This window comes from Orbicella faveolata, unplaced genomic scaffold (genome assembly GCF_042242905.1).
Source record: "Orbicella faveolata isolate gen_17 unplaced genomic scaffold, um_ofav_v1 contig_14, whole genome shotgun sequence".
NCBI classification, from domain to species: domain Eukaryota; kingdom Metazoa; phylum Cnidaria; class Anthozoa; order Scleractinia; family Merulinidae; genus Orbicella; species Orbicella faveolata.
The window spans coordinates 8,510,333-8,528,690 of record NW_028301541.1 but is presented as its reverse complement, the minus strand read 5'-3'; the positions used below and the strand labels follow the sequence as shown (position 1 = coordinate 8,528,690).

Genomic DNA, 18,358 nt, shown 5'->3' with positions numbered 1-18,358 from the left:
AATACTAGCTCCTAGTCCTTCCTACCGCGCAATCATTTTGAAACATTCAAGATGGCGGCCGCCGATGCCAAAGAGGAGTTTGAACCCCTAGAACCTACAATTCAAAATGTCATTGATCAGGAAACATTGCGCTGGATTTTTGTCGGAGGAAAAGGTGGTGTTGGAAAGACAACATGCAGGTAGGCAATCAGGATATAAAAACGATGGACATCAAAATAACGTATAAGCTTTAGCTTGACTGGCAGTCGACAATTTTTTTTTTTGATCGGCAATTTTGAAATCGAGGAAGGTTTTTTTGAAAGACGATTTTCATTTTCTTCAGTTTAAGGATAAAGGAATCCTATGTATTTGTCGCTTTCAACTATGTACTCATCTAAGATTCTTTATTGATCAAGAATCATTTACGAATAACCTACCTATATTAAGCTTAAGTTTATTTGCTGAAAGAGTCGTACATGTACATACGTGTATCTTACTTATGAAAGCTGAATTGCATTATTTTATGTTTAGTTGCAGTATTGCCCTCCAACTTGCGAAAACAAGAGAAAGGGTATTGATAATTTCAACAGATCCTGCCCACAACATATCGGATGCTTTTGTTCAAAAATTTAGTAATGTTCCAACAAAAGTGAACGGTTGTGACAATCTTTTTGCAATGGTAAGCGTAAATAATGGCTCTTTTTTTGGTAAATCTGAAGAAAAAATAACAGCTTTTTTGAGAAAGATGCTATTATGCTGTGAGACAAGAAACGCAGACAAAATTTCTGGGTTTTTAGATTATTTTTGTTTTTATCCAATATCTTTCTAGTTAAGCAAGTAATGTCTTCATCACAATCCATGAAATTTTCCAACACACATTTCAAAGTTTGCTCGTCTCAAAAGAAAATTTTCCATAACAAATCTCGTATTATTCAGTTAAAAAGAATGTTAACTTAACTCATTTATACACTGTAATTATGTGGCAATTATTAGTATCCCTAATTCCCCAACTGGGAAATAGAACCTAAGGTTTCTACAGACAGCTATTGTTTACAGTATGGGATGATTAGCCCTGTGCCCAGCCCACTACCTGCAGGAGTTGGATGAAGGGGGCATTCTTTGTCTTAACTCAACCTTCAGCCAATCAGGGAAGGTTGAACCAACCAGGAGCAGTCCCAGTCTGCATAGCTCTAAGGGTAATCAAGCCACATAATCCTTGCCACCATGGCAGAGTGTTGACACAAAATGAATGTATGAAGTGGTATCATGGACTTAAAAATCTAATTAGGGATTAGATTATTCGCTCTCAATTTCTATCAAATGATAGGTGACAAGGGCTCAGCCCAAGTTTTCATGCATAGAAATCATGAGAAAATGATCTAATTGTTTAAGTATAAATCTACTAGTCGATGAAAACTTTATCAAAATCCTCTTCACAGACACTTCAAAATTGCAAAGAATTTGGTGCCATTTTTGTTAACAACCACACACTGCTAGACTTTTCACTATCTACATCTGGATTTGCCTTACAGTGCTAGTAGATTTTTACTAGTTAATATACAATACATTCTCTCAACAAGACTCAGTACAACTGCTAATGCTCTTTATTTATAGGAAATAGATCCTAATGTTGGATTTTCCCACCTTCCTGAAGATGTTTTTGATGAGCCAGGTAAATTACTCTTTGAGTAAAAGAATCATTATTTTTGTAAATAAATTTTAGTAAAATTTTCCTGGGCCAGAGATTTTTTCTTTTCTATCGTTCAATCAAATTTGATCCACAATGAAAAGTGATTGGCCAAGAAATCAATAAGAGCAAGAAAACCATGTTTTATTTTTGCTAATTGTGACTAACGCAATCGTGGCTTTTTTGCTTTAGGAGAAGAAAAAAGGAAGAAATTACTGAGACCAGGGCAATGTAGAATTCTGTAGAAAAATAAACCACAGTACGATAGAATTAAAAAATATCATTTAAAGAAAGTGCTACCTTGGTGCAAATAAGCAGGTCTTGTCACATCACAATTTAACTGTTAAGTTCAGTAGAATTAAGACATTATTTTACAATAAACATTTTGAAATGGCAATCCAGGAAAGTATGTTTATACTCAGATTCACACATTGTTTCCTTATGTTCTCCTTGTGTACATTGATTTTCATGCGTGCTCATATTCTCGCTCACTCAGGTAACACTGAAAAAAAATATGCACTACTCATACCAGTTCTGCCCTTCATTTGACAATGAAATTTTTCATATTAATCTATGTTTTTATCATGTAGAGCTGTTGAGTCCTACTAGATTATGGAATTCAATAGTTAGATAAACTCCAGATTTTTATATTCTTTGCTCTATATTACCCTTGACAAAACTATTCAATTTGTGTTGGTCGAAATTGCATACAGTTTATGTGACATCTACCATCCACAACAGATGGACAAGACATAGAGGCATCTTCAATATTCCATCTAGTAGAATTGCTGCCACCCAGTGCACCTTTTATTTTATTGTGGTGTAAAAATATGGAACAACCTTAATGAGGATTTGAAGCAAATAACAGACACTAATTAAAAGTTTTTAAGAAACGTTTAATTAATGAATTAATTTGTACACAGTTGTTCATTAACATCAGTACTTGTTATTGTACATAGTTTTTCTAGTTATCTCTGTTATTTATTTATTTTCTGTATTTTGATATTGATGTTAGTGAAGCCCTTTTCAGGGATCCATGCTCAGTATACAGTTTAACTTACATGTACTATAATATTCCACTTGTTGATATTAGTATTTGAGAGTTTAAAATATGGAATCATTGTCACTGTGTTTGATGCTTTTCATAATTTTTTTCACTTTTTTCCTTGTAGATGTAATGTCTATGGGTAAAAATATGGTAAAGGAACTTTTAGGAGCATTTCCTGGTATTGATGAGGCCATGAGTTTTGCTGAGGTCATGAGGTATGCAGAATCTTTGCAGTACAAGTGATCACACACTGGAGTGCAGAATAGACAACTTAATGTACAGTGCATTTTCGAGTTGAATTGTTGTCCTTCTTAGTTGTGTAGAACTGAAGAGCAACATCACACAATTCAAGAAAACCTGCCCACGTTCAATCAAGAAAGCTGTGGAGGAAACTCTGAGGCTTTCATGAAATACCATGTACAGACCAATTCTTACAAAATTTGTAATCCTATTTTTTAGGTTAAAACAGACTTAAAAGTAATGACATTTGAATGGTCCCACACTGATACAGCATAATTAACAGTACCACAAGAAAGTACATGTACTGTCCAGTAACCCTCATTTGAATGGTCACGCACGTACACTATGGTTTCATACAGAGACGTACAAGTTAGAACCACCTTGTACAGCATAATAAACAGTACCACATGAAAGTGCTGCTCAATAGCTTTCATTTGAATGGTCACACACTAGGGTTTCATCCACAGACTTAAAAGTTAGAACCACCTTGTACAGCATAATAAACAGTCCCACATGAAAGTACTGCTCAATAGCTTTCATTTGAATGGTCACACACTAGGGTTTCATCCACAGAGTTAAAAGTTAGAACCACCTTGTACAGCATAATAAACAGCTCCACATGAAAGAACTGCTCATCGTTCAATGGTCGTACTTGGAGAAAGAAGGCCTGAGGCTGTACAAAAAAGACCAATGGCCGATATTCTTCCAGTATACGGTCCCGAGCAAGCTTGGTTAATAACAGATTTGTTACATGACTTAAAATGTTTGGAAAAAATACCATGATCACGGACTGGTAGAACATGGCAAACTTTAAATGCGCATTTCTGATTGGGAGCTGACTAGACATATACTCACGTGTGATGTTGAACAAAACAGAAGGGAGAAGAGGGTTGGAAGGAAAAAGAAAAGGAATCTTTTACGCGAGAGTAGTTCTTTCAGAAACGTAAGCCATAAAACTACCAGAAAATCTTCAAGAGTGATCTTGTGCGATCATTCGGGACAGTATGTGGTCAAATATTTAGAGAATATTGGACCAGAAATAGAGCAATCTCATTAGTTAATTTAATGGCTCCAGTGAATCCAGTCAGACAAACATAAGTGGGCCACAACAACTGATGGTTGAATGTGGCAGTGAAAGGATTATTAGGAGTTTTGTGCACCTCTAACTGTTAGTTTTGCGATTACATCCCTTTGTAGGTTGGTTAACACAATGGATTTTAGTGTTGTAGTATTTGATACAGCACCGACTGGGCACACTCTCAGACTGCTTGCCTTTCCGTCGATCATTGAGAAATCTCTGGGGAAAATTCTGACTCTGAAAAACAGTATAGGACCTTTTGTTGCACAGGTATGTAATGCAGCCGTGTTTTATAATTCATCTTTTCTCGACGGTGTTTGGATATTTGATATTAACTAGCATAGATTTTTCGTATTTTATCTCCTGATCTTTGTTTTCACCTTAGTTTAAGTTTCGATTGAGAAGATCTATCGAACACTCCAGATCGTGTCTGAAAACATTTCCAAACACCTCGAAATTCGTGAAATATACTCCATTACGCGTCGTATTTTCAACTCTCTTCTCGGTGTTTGGAACATAGTCAAACTTTGATACATTATTTCAACTTAAAGTTGAAAATATGAGTAAGTGTTTTACGATATTTGTTAATTCTAACAAATCATTTTTTTTAGACTGAGCTATATTTACACCTTTAAGTCCCGTCCACTCAACGCCGAAGGAATTCAAAAACGGAGGTTTCACTATGAAAACGCTTCAAATTGTTTTCGTCCACATTACGCCGGAGGAATTTGAAAAACGCATCAATCACCCGCCATTTTGGATTTGTGTTTGAGGGAACCTCGGTCAGGGAAATCACGTGATTATCGTGACGTCATCGTTTTCGAAAAGCTCCGTTTTCAAAATGTTGTCCGTCCACACTAAAATGCAAAGCCGGCGTTTTCAAATTCCTCCAGTTTGAAGAGCGTTCTCGAAAAGCTCCGTTTTCGTGCCGGATTAGTGTGGACGGTGGGCCTAACCGTAGAAATAAAGCTGCGTTTTCAAATTTCTCCGACGTAGTGTGGACTGGGCCTAATTGAAGGTTTTTTTGTCTGTTTGTTTTTTGTTTAGTTTGGAGCGATGCTTGGTATACATGATATGAATGCAGATAACATGACTAAGAAGTTAGAAGACACAATGCCTGTTATTCGGCAAGTCAGTGAACAGTTTAAGAATCCGGTATGTATCACAGAAAATAATCTCTCGCGATACAAAATTATTTCTGCGCTATAACAAGATAACACACATTTAGGATTTAGAAACTGACCTGTCTCAGATTGTGGAGAATGATAAAAAATAAATTTCAGGCTGGAGGCAGGGATGAAGGAAAGAGAGCAAATTTTTTGTCATGCTTTGCTAATTGGATCATGTTTTCAGATTCCACTTAATAACCAACCCGTAATGACACTTTTTCGTGAAAAGATTGGTAACATTTCCTTCTTTAAGAAGCTCGTGTAATTTTGAGAGAATTTTCAAATATCACTACTCGTAGTGTAAATCCCTAATCCTCCGTAGGAAAAAAGATGGCGACTGGTTCATTTACCCATAGTTCTTAGCGCAAGAAAACCTTAACAACGCTCATAAAAACGTGCAGAAAAGTTATAAAATCTTCATACCTAGGCTACACAATGTCCTCAGCATAGGAACAAGTATTGTAAAAATTTGGCTTCCTTCGTGCCTTATAGGCTGTGTTAGGTTCGCAAGGTATTGTGGTAAAATGTACAGCCGCCATCTTTTTTCCTACGGTGGATATGCACTCGCATTCATTCGATTACCCACACTAATTTTACGCTGTTGTGATATTCAATACGCTGACTACGTTTTATACACATGGTCAAACTTGTTTGTCTCACTTAATTGCTCGTTCATTATTTGTTGGTTCTTACATTCGTTGTTTCGTTCATTTGTCCGTTCTTTCGTTTCGTTCATTCGTCTGTTCATTTGTTTGCTTAGTTATTTCGTTTCGTTCGTTCGTTTGTGCGTTTTTTCGTTTTTTCGTTCGTTCGTACGCTCGTCCATTCGTTTTGTTCGTTCTTTCGTCGTTTGGTCGTTCTTCCGTTTTTTTTGTTCATCTCCTCTATTGAACAGCATTAGTTTTCACCGAGCTATTTAAAATAGATAACTTTGTTTTGTGTTTGCTTGTTTTCAGGATCACACAACGTTTGTATGTGTGTGCATAGCGGAGTTTTTGTCGCTTTTCGAGACAGAGAGATTAGTACAAGAACTTGCAAAGGCCGAAATCGATACGCATAACATAATTGTGAATCAACTGGTTTACCCCAGCAAGAAAAAAGGTGAGTACGAGTTGTGCTACGCTTAACATATAGATTCTTCTCAATAGTTGCTGTATCGTTCTTTTCTTCAGTATAAACTTGGAGAATTTGGAAGTGAATCACTTGTCTTAGAATTGACTAACTGAAGAGCTGCGTGTAAAAGCTGTGTTTCGATAACTCTATAGTAACACACTTCTAACTATCGCGATGTGTGAAAATAGAATCACAACAAACGAGTGACGGTCGTCTCTTTGCTCCTCAATTTTGTAAAGGAAGTGGAAAACATTTTCGTAATCTCTCCCTTGTTTCTAACTAGTTTTAGTGGAATTCTATAATGTTATACTAATGCAAATACATTTACTGCAATCTGATCTGATTTCTCGTTTTCCCAAACTTCCACTCGTGTTTCTACAACTTGATAGAAACACGGAATATGCTTTCTATTTCTTAATAAAAAATTGTGATAACTCGGGTTTTTTTTTTTAGACTAGCCCTAGTGAGTGCGCAGCACGATCGAGCTTAGTTACCATGTGGCACGTGTTTTAAATTTCCCTAGGTCGACTTCTGGCGCGCGTAGCGAGTTCCAAGTAGCTAAAACGTGCTTTTATGTGTATCGAACCTTCCGTATGAAGTTACTCTCATAAATATTTGGTTTTGAATTACAGAAAGCAGTTCAGGTTAACAAGGAGCCAGCAGAAGTTCGAGTTACAAGTGGACAAAAACTTTGTACCGGGAATATTCGTATTACAAACTGTGCGACTGTTTTAAATATCTTCTCAAAAAAAACCCTTATTTCTAACAACAAGAAAAGTCGAAAACAAATTTTGAAGTTCAAATGAAACACTTGAAAGTACTTGTGAAATGAAATTAATGACGAAATTTTACCTGTGTTTGCACAATTTCTCTGAACTTTAACATGTATTTTCTCAAGTTCTCATGGGAAATTGTTTTTGGTGTTATTTTAGGCAGCTATTTATATCTTAAGCTTTTATAAAATGCAAAAAGAACTGCAAGATACTTAAAGTTATTCTGGTACAAAGTTTTTGTCCACAAAAAATAAAATTGCTCGATTTCCTTTCATTACATTAAAACAAAAAAAAAACATAGGATGTTGCCTTTGGAATAGGGATGATTTAAAACGCACATTGGATTATTTTGGGGTAGCTCGTTGCATCTGTTATTTCCGCTGTTTCTCGTAACAAGTTGCGTTGAGGTCTCTACCTTGAGGGGGGCGTGGGGGCCTATTAGGAAGGTGGTAAAGGGTATTTTCGTGACTCGCGATCGGCCCTTTTTTTTCCCGTGAAATGTGAAATGGCTAATTTTTTCCTCGTGAATCGTGATTTCCATAGTCGCCGTGAACCGTGATTTTCCAAAATGTTCTCTTTTATTTTCCGTGGAGCGTGAAATGCCAATGTTGTATTTTTCGTGAATTGTGAAAGGGCTGCTTTATTTTCCGTGAAACGTGATCTATACCCCCCCTTTACCACCCTCTATTAGAAACCGAAAAACCGCGCAAAAAATCGTCGAAAACCGCCAAACCGCGAGAAATTTCGTCCAAAACCGAGAACCGAAATAAAAGCCCTCACTAACAAGCTTTGGTAGTCTTCAGAATGTCTCTTTGTTATTTAATTTTACACGTCTAAACTTGTTTTACTTTCCGAAGTTCTTTCTGCGTATTTCCTCGTTAGTGCAGAACACATCGTAGTCTAAAAAGCTCTTTTTTGTGTAAATCGGCTCCACATACCTATAGCAATGTGAAACTAGAAAGAATTGCACGATAAAATGATTTTAGACGATTTTTGTTTAAAAGAAACAACACATTCGGAAGTTACTTTTTGATTGCTATTGTCAGAATTTTCACTTGTGTAGGCACAATGGCAGCCCCATTTTACAACCTAACTACTTTATTTTACAACCAACCAGTCTCTCCTTTTTGAACGGAGCGAGTAAGGGCAATGTTATTCCCGCGACGAAAAGGGGAGACAACTCGCAATTGAGCAATAGAAACTCGATGGTCCACAGTCTAAGGTCAAAGTCCTCAAGATATTATCCAAGCCGTGTGATATTTGAGAAAAAGCCATTTTGCTTGATGTTATCTTTAGCTTTTCATAGTCCGCTTGACAGCTGTTACGACCCAAATAACGGCTGCTAAAGAGACTAGTAGGCTTGTCATGCAATCCTCTAACCTTGGAATTACAGTTTTAGCGGGACTGCGGGGTGTAACTTCCTTATCAAAACCAGAAAAACCGTAAAATGCATTGGGCAGAAAAATCCGAAAAACCGCCATCATTGTTGACAAAAACCGAAAACCAAAGACTAAATTGGAGAAAACCCGCACACGACACGAAAACCGAACAAAAAATTGGCCAAATCCGCAAAACCGAAAATCCCAAGGCCTCCCTTTACCTTGAGGCGGGGTCGAATCCTATTTACACCTTCGAAACTTGCGGTATTTGAGGTAGCAGTTTCTATTCTTAAGTCAAGTACTAATTTTCCTTTTTTAGCGGAAATAATTTGAACCCTTTGCATTATCACTACTGATATTTATAGAATTTCCATAGTGTTACCTTCCAATAATCAACAGCTTCACTGCAATTGAAACACTATATAGAGATTTTTTTAAAATCTTGGTTGCTTTTTTTAATCTTGCTTTTCTCCGAGATATTTACACAGACTACCAGGAAAACATAACAGCGTACAAAAAAATATTAAAAGCACCTGTTATTTCCTAAACGAGTACCTTTGGAAATGAGTCTTTTTAACTACTATTACTTCTAGTCGTTTGAGGCTCCACGAATGTCGTATTTTTCTTTCGTATATTTACATGATTCTCAGTTTTCAACCAAGCCATAGTCATAACTTCAAACTATCACCCGAAAGCGAAAATATTTCTCAATGCGCATATTTATCTTCCTTCAGAAGGAAAATCTTTAGCCGTCCTCGGGGTTTTTACATAGCACCAGCCTCGCTGTCTTATCAACGGCCACTCGAAGTTCGCGAATACGCCAGCGGTACAAAAATGGATTAATTGCGGAGTTGCTGAACACTAAAGTGGCAGAGAAACTCCATTCTTGGTGCCAGTTCATGGACAGAGGTCCACTAAGGGTCAAAAAAATATACATTGGAATATAACATATTAATAAAGCGATGTAGAATACAAAAGTACTCATTACGCTTTTTTCGAAGCGTTCAGTGTGCGTATGATGGTTTCTAGCATTGAGACTTTGCACCGCGCGTTGCTGAGACTCGATCTCTGCCAGATGATGACGGAGAATTTGATAAATTCTGATGTAGCAAAATGTGGAAACTATGAAGCAAATTACAAATATGACTCCCAACAGAGTTTGATAAACCCGCCTGTTCCAAAAGTAGAAACCCAATAAAGCGAAGTTGAAAAACCATATTGATACTAAAGTGTGTTTGACGCGGGACTTGGTGACCAGTGTTGCATAGCGTAGATGGTAATGAAGCGCGATGAAGCGGTCCACAGTTATTGCTGTGATTGTCATAAACGAAACTCCACATACAGAATGGCCAGTGCTTCCCTCCAGGAGATAAAGAAGCTGTCCTCTCGTCAGCTGGTGCGCGATATAAAACGGTTGCACCATTATACCTACAAGGAGGTCCGACACGGCTAGGCTGCAAAGCAGCAGCATGGATGTGGAACGAATGGAAGGCGTTCTTATAATGGCGACCAGGACCAAAGCGTTGCCCAGAATGACTACGGGCATCAGGGTGGCGTTTAGAAGACAGTTTATGATGACAATAGGTTCAGAAGAATCGTAGTCTTCGTTTCCTGAGGCGTTGTTGTCGTTTTCGAAGTTGATCATAGTTTAACTTTTAAAACTATGAACCCAGCTCGGCGGTGTTTTTTCTTTTTTTCATCTAAAACGACGAATTAATTGCCCTTGACTTCTTGAGCTGGGTTGAGACGGCGCGCTAAAACTGATGCATTGACGTATATATCGGTTTCTATCTTAATTAATCTTTGCTGACGTTTAGCGTGAAGTTTCGCTATTAAATATTCATTTTCCGGGAAAAAACACAAACACACACACACACACACACACACACACACACACACACACACACATACAAACCTGCAGGTCAGGCAGGAAAGCTCAAAAGGGTGAAAGGAAAGAAAACAGCTGTAAATTTACTCAAAATAGATACTGCGGTTAAGGATTGAAAACAAACCGGTGTGGTGGAAATTAAAACACATTTACAGAAAGAGAGCAGCTGTTTTAGGGTGCAGTCTAATCGATTTTAGCTCCAAACGTAAACATTTTTTTTTCTCAAACAGAAATGCTTGTATTAAATGAGGTACACATTTTGTAAAAATGATCACAATGGAAACGTATTTCCAAGATGCATTCAACTTCGTCTATTGTGCTGTGCCAAATGTAAAGAGGCGTGTTTATGTAAGAAAGACGAATTGTTATGTCTCAGATGAATAACATCTCTAAATTTAGTTGCATTCATGTAATGTAAGATTCGCAATGTTTTTATTAGGTGTTGCAAATCATCAAGGGAGGGTTCTGTTTTGATCTATTTAACGGCATTGCCGCTACATTAACTCAAATGAACAAGGGTAATAAATGGCTTTGTTTTGAATGTTAAGGTCATCTGACTTGTAAGTTTTTCTACCTTAACTATTGATTTATATTTTTTTTATGTTTTTTGACATCCTGTCTATTTAATATACTTCCAGGGAATAGTTAATAAACAAGCGCTTTATGAAGTTTTGAATAACGAACTTAAGCAATGACGACCGCGACCCCGAGGGCAACTCCTGGTAAAACATGGATTTATATTTTACCTTCGAATTGTCTAGATCTGTTCAGTGCGCCTATTTGCCTCCGAACTTGCTTAAGCTAAATATGTAACGTCAGCGTTCAATTCCAAATAAACAAATGCGATTGTTCGACAGTAAAATATAGTGAGGCCTTTGCAACGGAAGAGAGTTTTTGGTAGTTTCCTATTTAATTTGTCTTTTCTTTTAACTCAAGGGTTTAATTTAAACCTACAAGAAATGCTTATAGGTCTTTTGTTGTTAACGAGTACATGGCAGCAACGCGGTTTTCGGCAAAGTTTTCGAGTGCAAAGACTTGACCCAGTTGAAACTTGAAACATCAGCTGGTTTGCAATTTGAAAAACCGCATTCAAGAGTCGCATGGTAAGAAAAGCGATGGTTTAAGCTGTCTATGAAAATGAAATTCAAGCAACAAGTTGTTCGTCTGTGCGTTCATCAGAATTGTACCACCACTTCGCTTTTAGTTGTCTTCCATTTTTTCAATCCTCGGTACTATTTTTATACTGGGCCACAATATTGTTAGTGGTTTTCACTATTTAGCTCTACCCTCTACCGAAATTTCCGGAATTTTTGTGTAAGTTAATGGTAAACAACCTCCCATATTCCGTGTAGTATTATTTTCAAATTTTGAATTTTGGAAGTTCTGAATGTATTTTTTTCTCGTTTATACAGTGGAACCTCAATTAAGCGGCCCCCTATTAAGGTCATTCCTCACATTTGCATTGCGCATCCTTACTGCGCATAATTTATGGCGTCATTAGCGCGCGCTCGTGCACGCGCATATTGAAAACATGACGGATTTGCCTTGATATTGAGCTCTGTCAGTTGAAAAATGGCTCTAGCTCACCAACGAGCACGGGCACCCCAATTTTTTTTCCACTCATTGTAGTCAACTAATCATAAGCTTTGCGTGAGAAAAGACTGATCTAATTTCTATTGCTGAAAATTGAATAAATAAGAAAAATAGCAGATACACGGTGGTCTTTTCTACTTGGCAGTCGGTAACCACGTCAAGAAATTTGGTTCAAATTTTTAACCAAGGATTTAGCTTTCTGTCTGAATCAAACTTAAAACGTTTATATGTGTCCAGCACAATGTATTGACTGTAGTTAAATGCGCGTTCTTATGAGCCCGGGCTCACAAAGATGTTACAATTACTGGGAATGCGTTCTTATAATAAGCATTAAATAATGCCCAATAATTTTCGCGGCACGTTGGTGACCGGATTAACGGAGTTCGTGCTATCCTCTATAGGTAGAGAGCTTACTTACTTACTGACTCACCTACTTACTTACTAAACTTTGTTTTGCGTGACAGGGTCATGGTAACCTGTCCGACAAATATTCCGGCCTGGAAAGATAGTTGTAATGTAACTTACTGAGAACACGGTGTTTTGTTTTCTGTCTTTTTTAGATGCGAAGTGTGGCTTATGTGAATCTAGACACAAACTACAAAGCAAATATCTTGAGCAGGTAAAGAGACTTCAACATCATCACTAACTTCATATATATTTTTCTATTGGCAGAATCGATAAGGGATTTCCCAGGTGGTTAGCACTGGTTTGCACGATGGTGCAGTTGCCTCGTAGTTAGTGCGCCTGGTTTTAAGCCTAGTCTAGTCGGAAGCGGTGTTTTTTTTTTTTTTTTTGCGTTATATTCTTGGACAAGCCACTTAACTTCTCTGCGTCTCTCGGAAATTTAATGCTTGCAAGACGGGGGGTGGGGTACAACAGTGGTCTACAAGTAGACTGCGAGCAGTCTCTCCTTTGCACAAAAAAAAAAAAAACGTGGGGAAGAACGCAAAGAACGCAACGCAATAGCGCAAGCGTGATATGGGAAGCCGCGAGCCGCAAGTAGCGCGGGCGTCGGAAGACGTGCGAAAAGATAGACTGAAATGAAATACATGCAAATGTTTCGAATTTCGATCATAGCAGCTAGTAAGGACGTGTCAAAACCCCTTTCCCCCTTTTAATGTTGGAAAATGGCGAAATGCATTCATGTGTCATTTCGAAGTGTTTTTTCAACATTGCTCTGGGGTGGGGAGGGACAAAATGTGTGAAAATTGAAGTGTTTCAACAATTATTACGAGGCTTGTAGCGTCACATTCAGTGGATTCGATTACCAGCCGCTGTTTCGGGAAATGAGGGGTAGAAATGCTACTTTTCGTTTCATACCTGGGCAATCTGAATAAGCTCCGGCGCTTTTCCGGACTTTCGAAACAAATGAAGTGTCGTTTGGAGTGTTTGCGAACCAGAAATTCCTAAGTGTTGCATTGTGCTCTCTCCACGCGTAGAAAAAAATGGCGCGCTTTTCCTTATACAGCTTATTCGCCAGACAGAAAAACTGTGGTTTTTCTGATGAACGAGTAAGGTGACCTGTCAGGATTTCTCTTACTTTGGGTTTAGCAATCACCTTTCCATGAAATGAATATGCAATGATTTCAGCAGAACAATTGATATAACCGGAAGGTAAACTTAGCCAGTGTTCGTGAAATATAAATTTGTGGCCTTAAGAGCGCTGCATGCCGGTGGCAAACCGAGTCAATGTCGATTTAGATCTAAAATGGGTGCTTTCATCATAAAAACATACATACAATTGTTCGTTGAAGTCGATGCAGTATATCTATCGTTGTATTTCGCTTTCTAATTCCCCTTATGTTTTCTGTTCCCACGAAACGAAGTCTGATTTACAAAATAGCTGAGATACTACGCACGCTCTCATTGGTCGATAGGTATGTTTAGATGGGAGTATGTAAACACGGTTGTGACGTTTTAGATTCGCACATTTTCTAAACGCAATAGAACACTTTTTCCGTGTTTACAAAGCCTCATCTAAACCCTTGGGGGGTTGGGAGAATTATGAAAGTTACGCAAACCCTTGACTGTGTCTCGGGTTTGCAGAACTGTCTCGAATTCTCCAAATCTCCCTGGTGTTTACATGAGGCTGTGTAAACAGGGAAAAGAGTGCGCTATTGCTTAAATTGTAATGCATTTTGGAGTAAATGTAACATTCCCCCTTTCTTTTTATATTTCTTTTCTCTTTTTATTTCAAAGTTTAAGTTCCCATAAGCTCAACAAGCAATGAGCAAAGTTTGAATGAAAACTACTGTAACTTCTGTGTCGACGAATGACCTTAACGGAGCTCAGTCACGGTATTTTGAGTATTTTTGCCACGCACAAAATTACCTCAAATTGAAGGAAACTTGAAAATAGTAGATTACTGAGATGAAAAAACACCAAAGAGATAATAAGTCAAAAACGAACAAAGATGGCAAAGGATGGAGAAGATTGACATGGATTACAAACGACGAACTTGAGAAATTTAGGCTAACCTATTCAAGATGCGCAAACCGTGACGTAGCTCCTTTGAGTTGCAAGCTTTGGGATTAGAATTTGGCTGGTCACGCACTCGTGCTCAACGAACGGTGTTCGTTGGGGACTATTGCGTGACGCACCAAGAGAACTTCCGTGTTGGAGACATGCAATCTTAAATTTGAAATCATTTTGTGGGCATTTTTTCATAGTTGATGACAGCAGTATATCTAACCTTTTCTGTTTTGTTTTAGACACCTTTTGAATGGGAATCTTGTTTCCTTTATTCTTATTGATATTTTATTGTTTTCAGATTCAAGATTTGTACGAAGACTTTCACGTTATCTGCTTACCACTTTTAGCACACGAGGTGCGGGGCCAACCGAAAATTGAACAGTTTTCCAAATATCTTATGACTCCTTACTCGCAATAAAATGTATAACGGAAATACCCGGTATACAATGTAAAAAAATACAATCGTAATAAAATATTTAGGGGAAACAAGTGTATATTCAGCTGCAGTGTTTTGGAACTCCCCGCTGACAACATCACTTGCAAAAATATAGGTCCGCAATCTCTTGCATGGCATATATCATATAGACTGTCTCTTTAAGATGTCACTATAATACGTTGGAACGCAATTAACCATGTTTTAAACGAGAAAGGGACTGGGTACCAAACCATACAAAGCTCTCCTAAATCACAGCGTTTTAAAGGTGTATTACATGTTTGTGTTTGAACCAAAAACCCTGAAATTAGCTAAACTTACTAACTTTTAGATGCTCTTTCACTAGCGACGCAAGCACAAGCGCAAGCACCATTATTCTTATTTCAGTGTGAAAACGGCCTTGACGAAGGCATAAGTACAAGCGCAAGCACAAGGATCAAATTATTTCCTTTTTCTTATGCCCTCGCTTATGCTCTTATGTTTGGCCAATGAAAACACTGGATCCAGATTACCTCGCGCCTAAACAGTTTGGAATGTTCGGATGATTTTGCTTGTACTTGTGTTTGCGTCGAATTTCGTTTTCACTCGGGTCATCCCTATCGCTTGCGCTTGTGCTTGTGCGCTTGTGCTTGTGCGCTTGTGCTTGTGCGCTTGTGCTTGTGCGCTTGTGCTTGCGTCGCTAGTGAAAACCAGGCTTCAGGTACCAGCCTCAGTTTTTCAAATTAATCGGTTTTAAATATTCGTACCTTGTCCTTTGCTTGTTTAGAACATGGCTAATTCTTACGACAGAAATAAAAGTTTTTCAAAACTGATGAATTGGTTGTCCGAACTTTTACAGAGAGCGCCTTTTTTTATTTCGTGGGAGGTGTGGCAGAGACCTTGCGTTGTTTACGGCTTCAAATTTCTATCCATAGTAAATTTAATATTTTCTATGGAGTCTTCACGAAAGGAACTCTGAGTTTTCCCGGCATTGCGAAACCACAGTGTGATGATCACAAAATGTAAATAGCGACTGTAACACGTAGACTTAGACTAGTCCCTCTTTCGCTTAGTCCGTCGAACGAAAGCACGAGGAAAAACTGGGGGCAAGAATCGCGAACACACTTCTAACTATCGCGATGCGTTTGCGAACTGAACGAGTGTGTAAACAGAATCACAACAAACGAGTGACGGTCGTCTCTTTGCTCCTCAATTTTGTAAAGGAAGTGGAAAACATTTTCGTAATCTCTCCCTTGTTTCTAACTAGTTTTAGTGGAATTCTATAATGTTATACTAATGCAAATACATTTACTGCAATCTGATCTGATTTCTCGTTTTCCCAAACTTCCACTCGTGTTTCTACAACTTGATAGAAACACAGAATATGCTTTCTATTTCTTAATAAAAAATTGTGATAACTCGGGTTTTTTTTTTAGACTAGCCCTAGTGAGTGCGCAGCACGATCGAGCTTAGTTACCATGTGGCACGTGTTTTAAATTTCCCTAGGTCGACTTCTGGCGCGCGTAGCGAGTTCCAAGTAGCTAAAACGTGCTTTTATGTGTATCGAACCTTCCGTATGAAGTTACTCTCATAAATATTTGGTTTTGAATTACAGAAAGCAGTTCAGGTTAACAAGGAGCCAGCAGAAGTTCGAGTTACAAGTGGACAAAAACTTTGTACCGGGAATATTCGTATTACAAACTTCTGTGCGAATGTTTTAAATATCTTCTCAAAAAAAACCCTTATTTCTAACAACAAGAAAAGTCGAAAACAAATTTTGAAGTTCAAATGAAACACTTGAAAGTACTTGTGAAATGAAATTAATGACGAAATTTTACCTGTGTTTGCACAATTTCTCTGAACTTTAACATGTATTTTCTCAAGTTCTCATGGGAAATTGTTTTTGGTGTTATTTTAGGCAGCTATTTATATCTTAAGCTTTTATAAAATGCAAAAAGAACTGCAAGATACTTAAAGTTATTCTGGTACAAAGTTTTTGTCCACAAAAAATAAAATTGCTCGATTTCCTTTCATTACATTAAAACAAAAAAAAACATAGGATGTTGCCTTTGGAATAGGGATGATTTAAAACGCACATTGGATTATTTTGGGGTAGCTCGTTGCATCTGTTAGTTCCGCTGTTTCTCGTAACAAGTTGCGTTGAGGTCTCTACCTTGAGGGGGGCGTGGGGGCCTATTAGGAGGGTGGTAAAGGGTATTTTTGTGACTCGTGATCGGCCCTTTTTTTTTCCCGTGAAATGTGAAATGGCTAATTTTTTCCTCGTGAATCGTGGTTTCCATAGTCGCCGTGAACCGTGATTTTCCAAAATGTTCTCTTTTATTTTCCGTGAAGCGTGAAATGCCAATGTCGTATTTTTCGTGAATTGTGAAAGGGCTGCTTTATTTCCGTGAAACGTGATCTATACCCCCCCCCCCCTTTACCACCCTCTATTAGAAACCGAAAAACCGCGCAAAAAATCGTCGAAAACCGCCAAACAGCGGGAAATTTCGTTCAAAACCGATAACCGAAATAAAAGCCCTCACTAACAAGCTTTGGTAGTCTTCAGAATGTCTCTTTGTTATTTAATTTTACACGTCTAAACTTGTTTTACTTTCCGAAGTTCTTTCTGCGTATTTCCTCGTTAGTGCAGAACACATCGTAGTCTAAAAAGCTCTTTTTTGTGTAAATCGGCTCCACAGACCTATAGCAATGTGAAACTAGGAAGAATTGCACGATAAAATGATTCTAGGCGATTTTTGTTTAAAAGAAACACCACATTCTGAAGTTACTTTTTGATTGCTATTGTCAGAATTTTCACATGTGTAGGCACCATGGCAGCCCCACTTTACAACCTAACAGTCTCTCCTTTTTGAACGGAGCGAGTAAGGGCAATGTTATTCCCGCGACGAAAAGGGGAGACAACTAGCAATTGAGCAATAGAAACTCGATGGTCCATAGTCTAAGGTCAAAGTCCTCAAGATATTATCCAAGCCGTGTGATATTTGAGAAAAAGCCTTTTTGCTTGATGTTATCTTTAGCTTTTCATAGTCCGCTTGACAGCTGTTACGACCCAAATAACGGCTGCTAAAGAGACTAGTAGGCTTATCATGCAATCCTCTAACCTTGGAATTACAGTTTTAGCAGGACTGCGGGGTGTAACTTCCTTATCAAAACCGGAAAAACCGTAAAATGCATTGGGCAGAAAAATCCGAAAAACCGCCATCATTGTTGACAAAAACCGAAAACCAAAGACTAAATTGGAGAAAACCCGCAAACCGCACAAGACACCAAAACCGAACAAAAAATTGGCCAAATCCGCAAAACCGAAAATCCCAAGGCCTCCCTTTACCTTGAGGCGGGGTCGAATCCTATTTACACCTTCGAAACTTTGCGGTATTTGAGGTGGCAGTTTCTATTCTTAAGTCAAGTACTAATTTTCCTTTTTTAGCGGAAAATAATCTGAACCCTTTGCATTATCACTACTGATATTTATAGAATTTCCATAGTGTTACCTTCCAATAATCAAC

General features: G+C 38.1%; 2 protein-coding genes across 2 annotated transcripts; one reads left to right on the top strand and one right to left on the bottom strand.

The window, feature by feature from the left end:
• The first annotated feature begins 20 nt into the window (after positions 1 to 20).
• LOC110045393 (ATPase ASNA1 homolog) lies at positions 21 to 14,913 on the top strand. The gene is made up of 9 exons (XM_089286461.1): positions 21 to 179; positions 511 to 658; positions 1,594 to 1,651; positions 2,839 to 2,929; positions 4,152 to 4,302; positions 5,080 to 5,187; positions 6,158 to 6,302; positions 12,508 to 12,566; positions 14,718 to 14,913. Exons 1-9 carry the CDS (start codon positions 52 to 54, stop codon positions 14,835 to 14,837), a joined length of 1,008 nt encoding a protein of 335 aa, XP_089142587.1. The 5' UTR covers positions 21 to 51; the 3' UTR covers positions 14,838 to 14,913.
• LOC149113808 (melanocyte-stimulating hormone receptor-like) lies at positions 8,933 to 10,372 on the bottom strand. Its single transcript, XM_089286463.1, has one exon. It carries the CDS (start codon positions 10,109 to 10,111, stop codon positions 9,212 to 9,214), a length of 900 nt encoding a protein of 299 aa, XP_089142589.1. The 5' UTR covers positions 10,112 to 10,372; the 3' UTR covers positions 8,933 to 9,211.
• Positions 14,914 to 18,358: the final 3,445 nt, after the last annotated feature.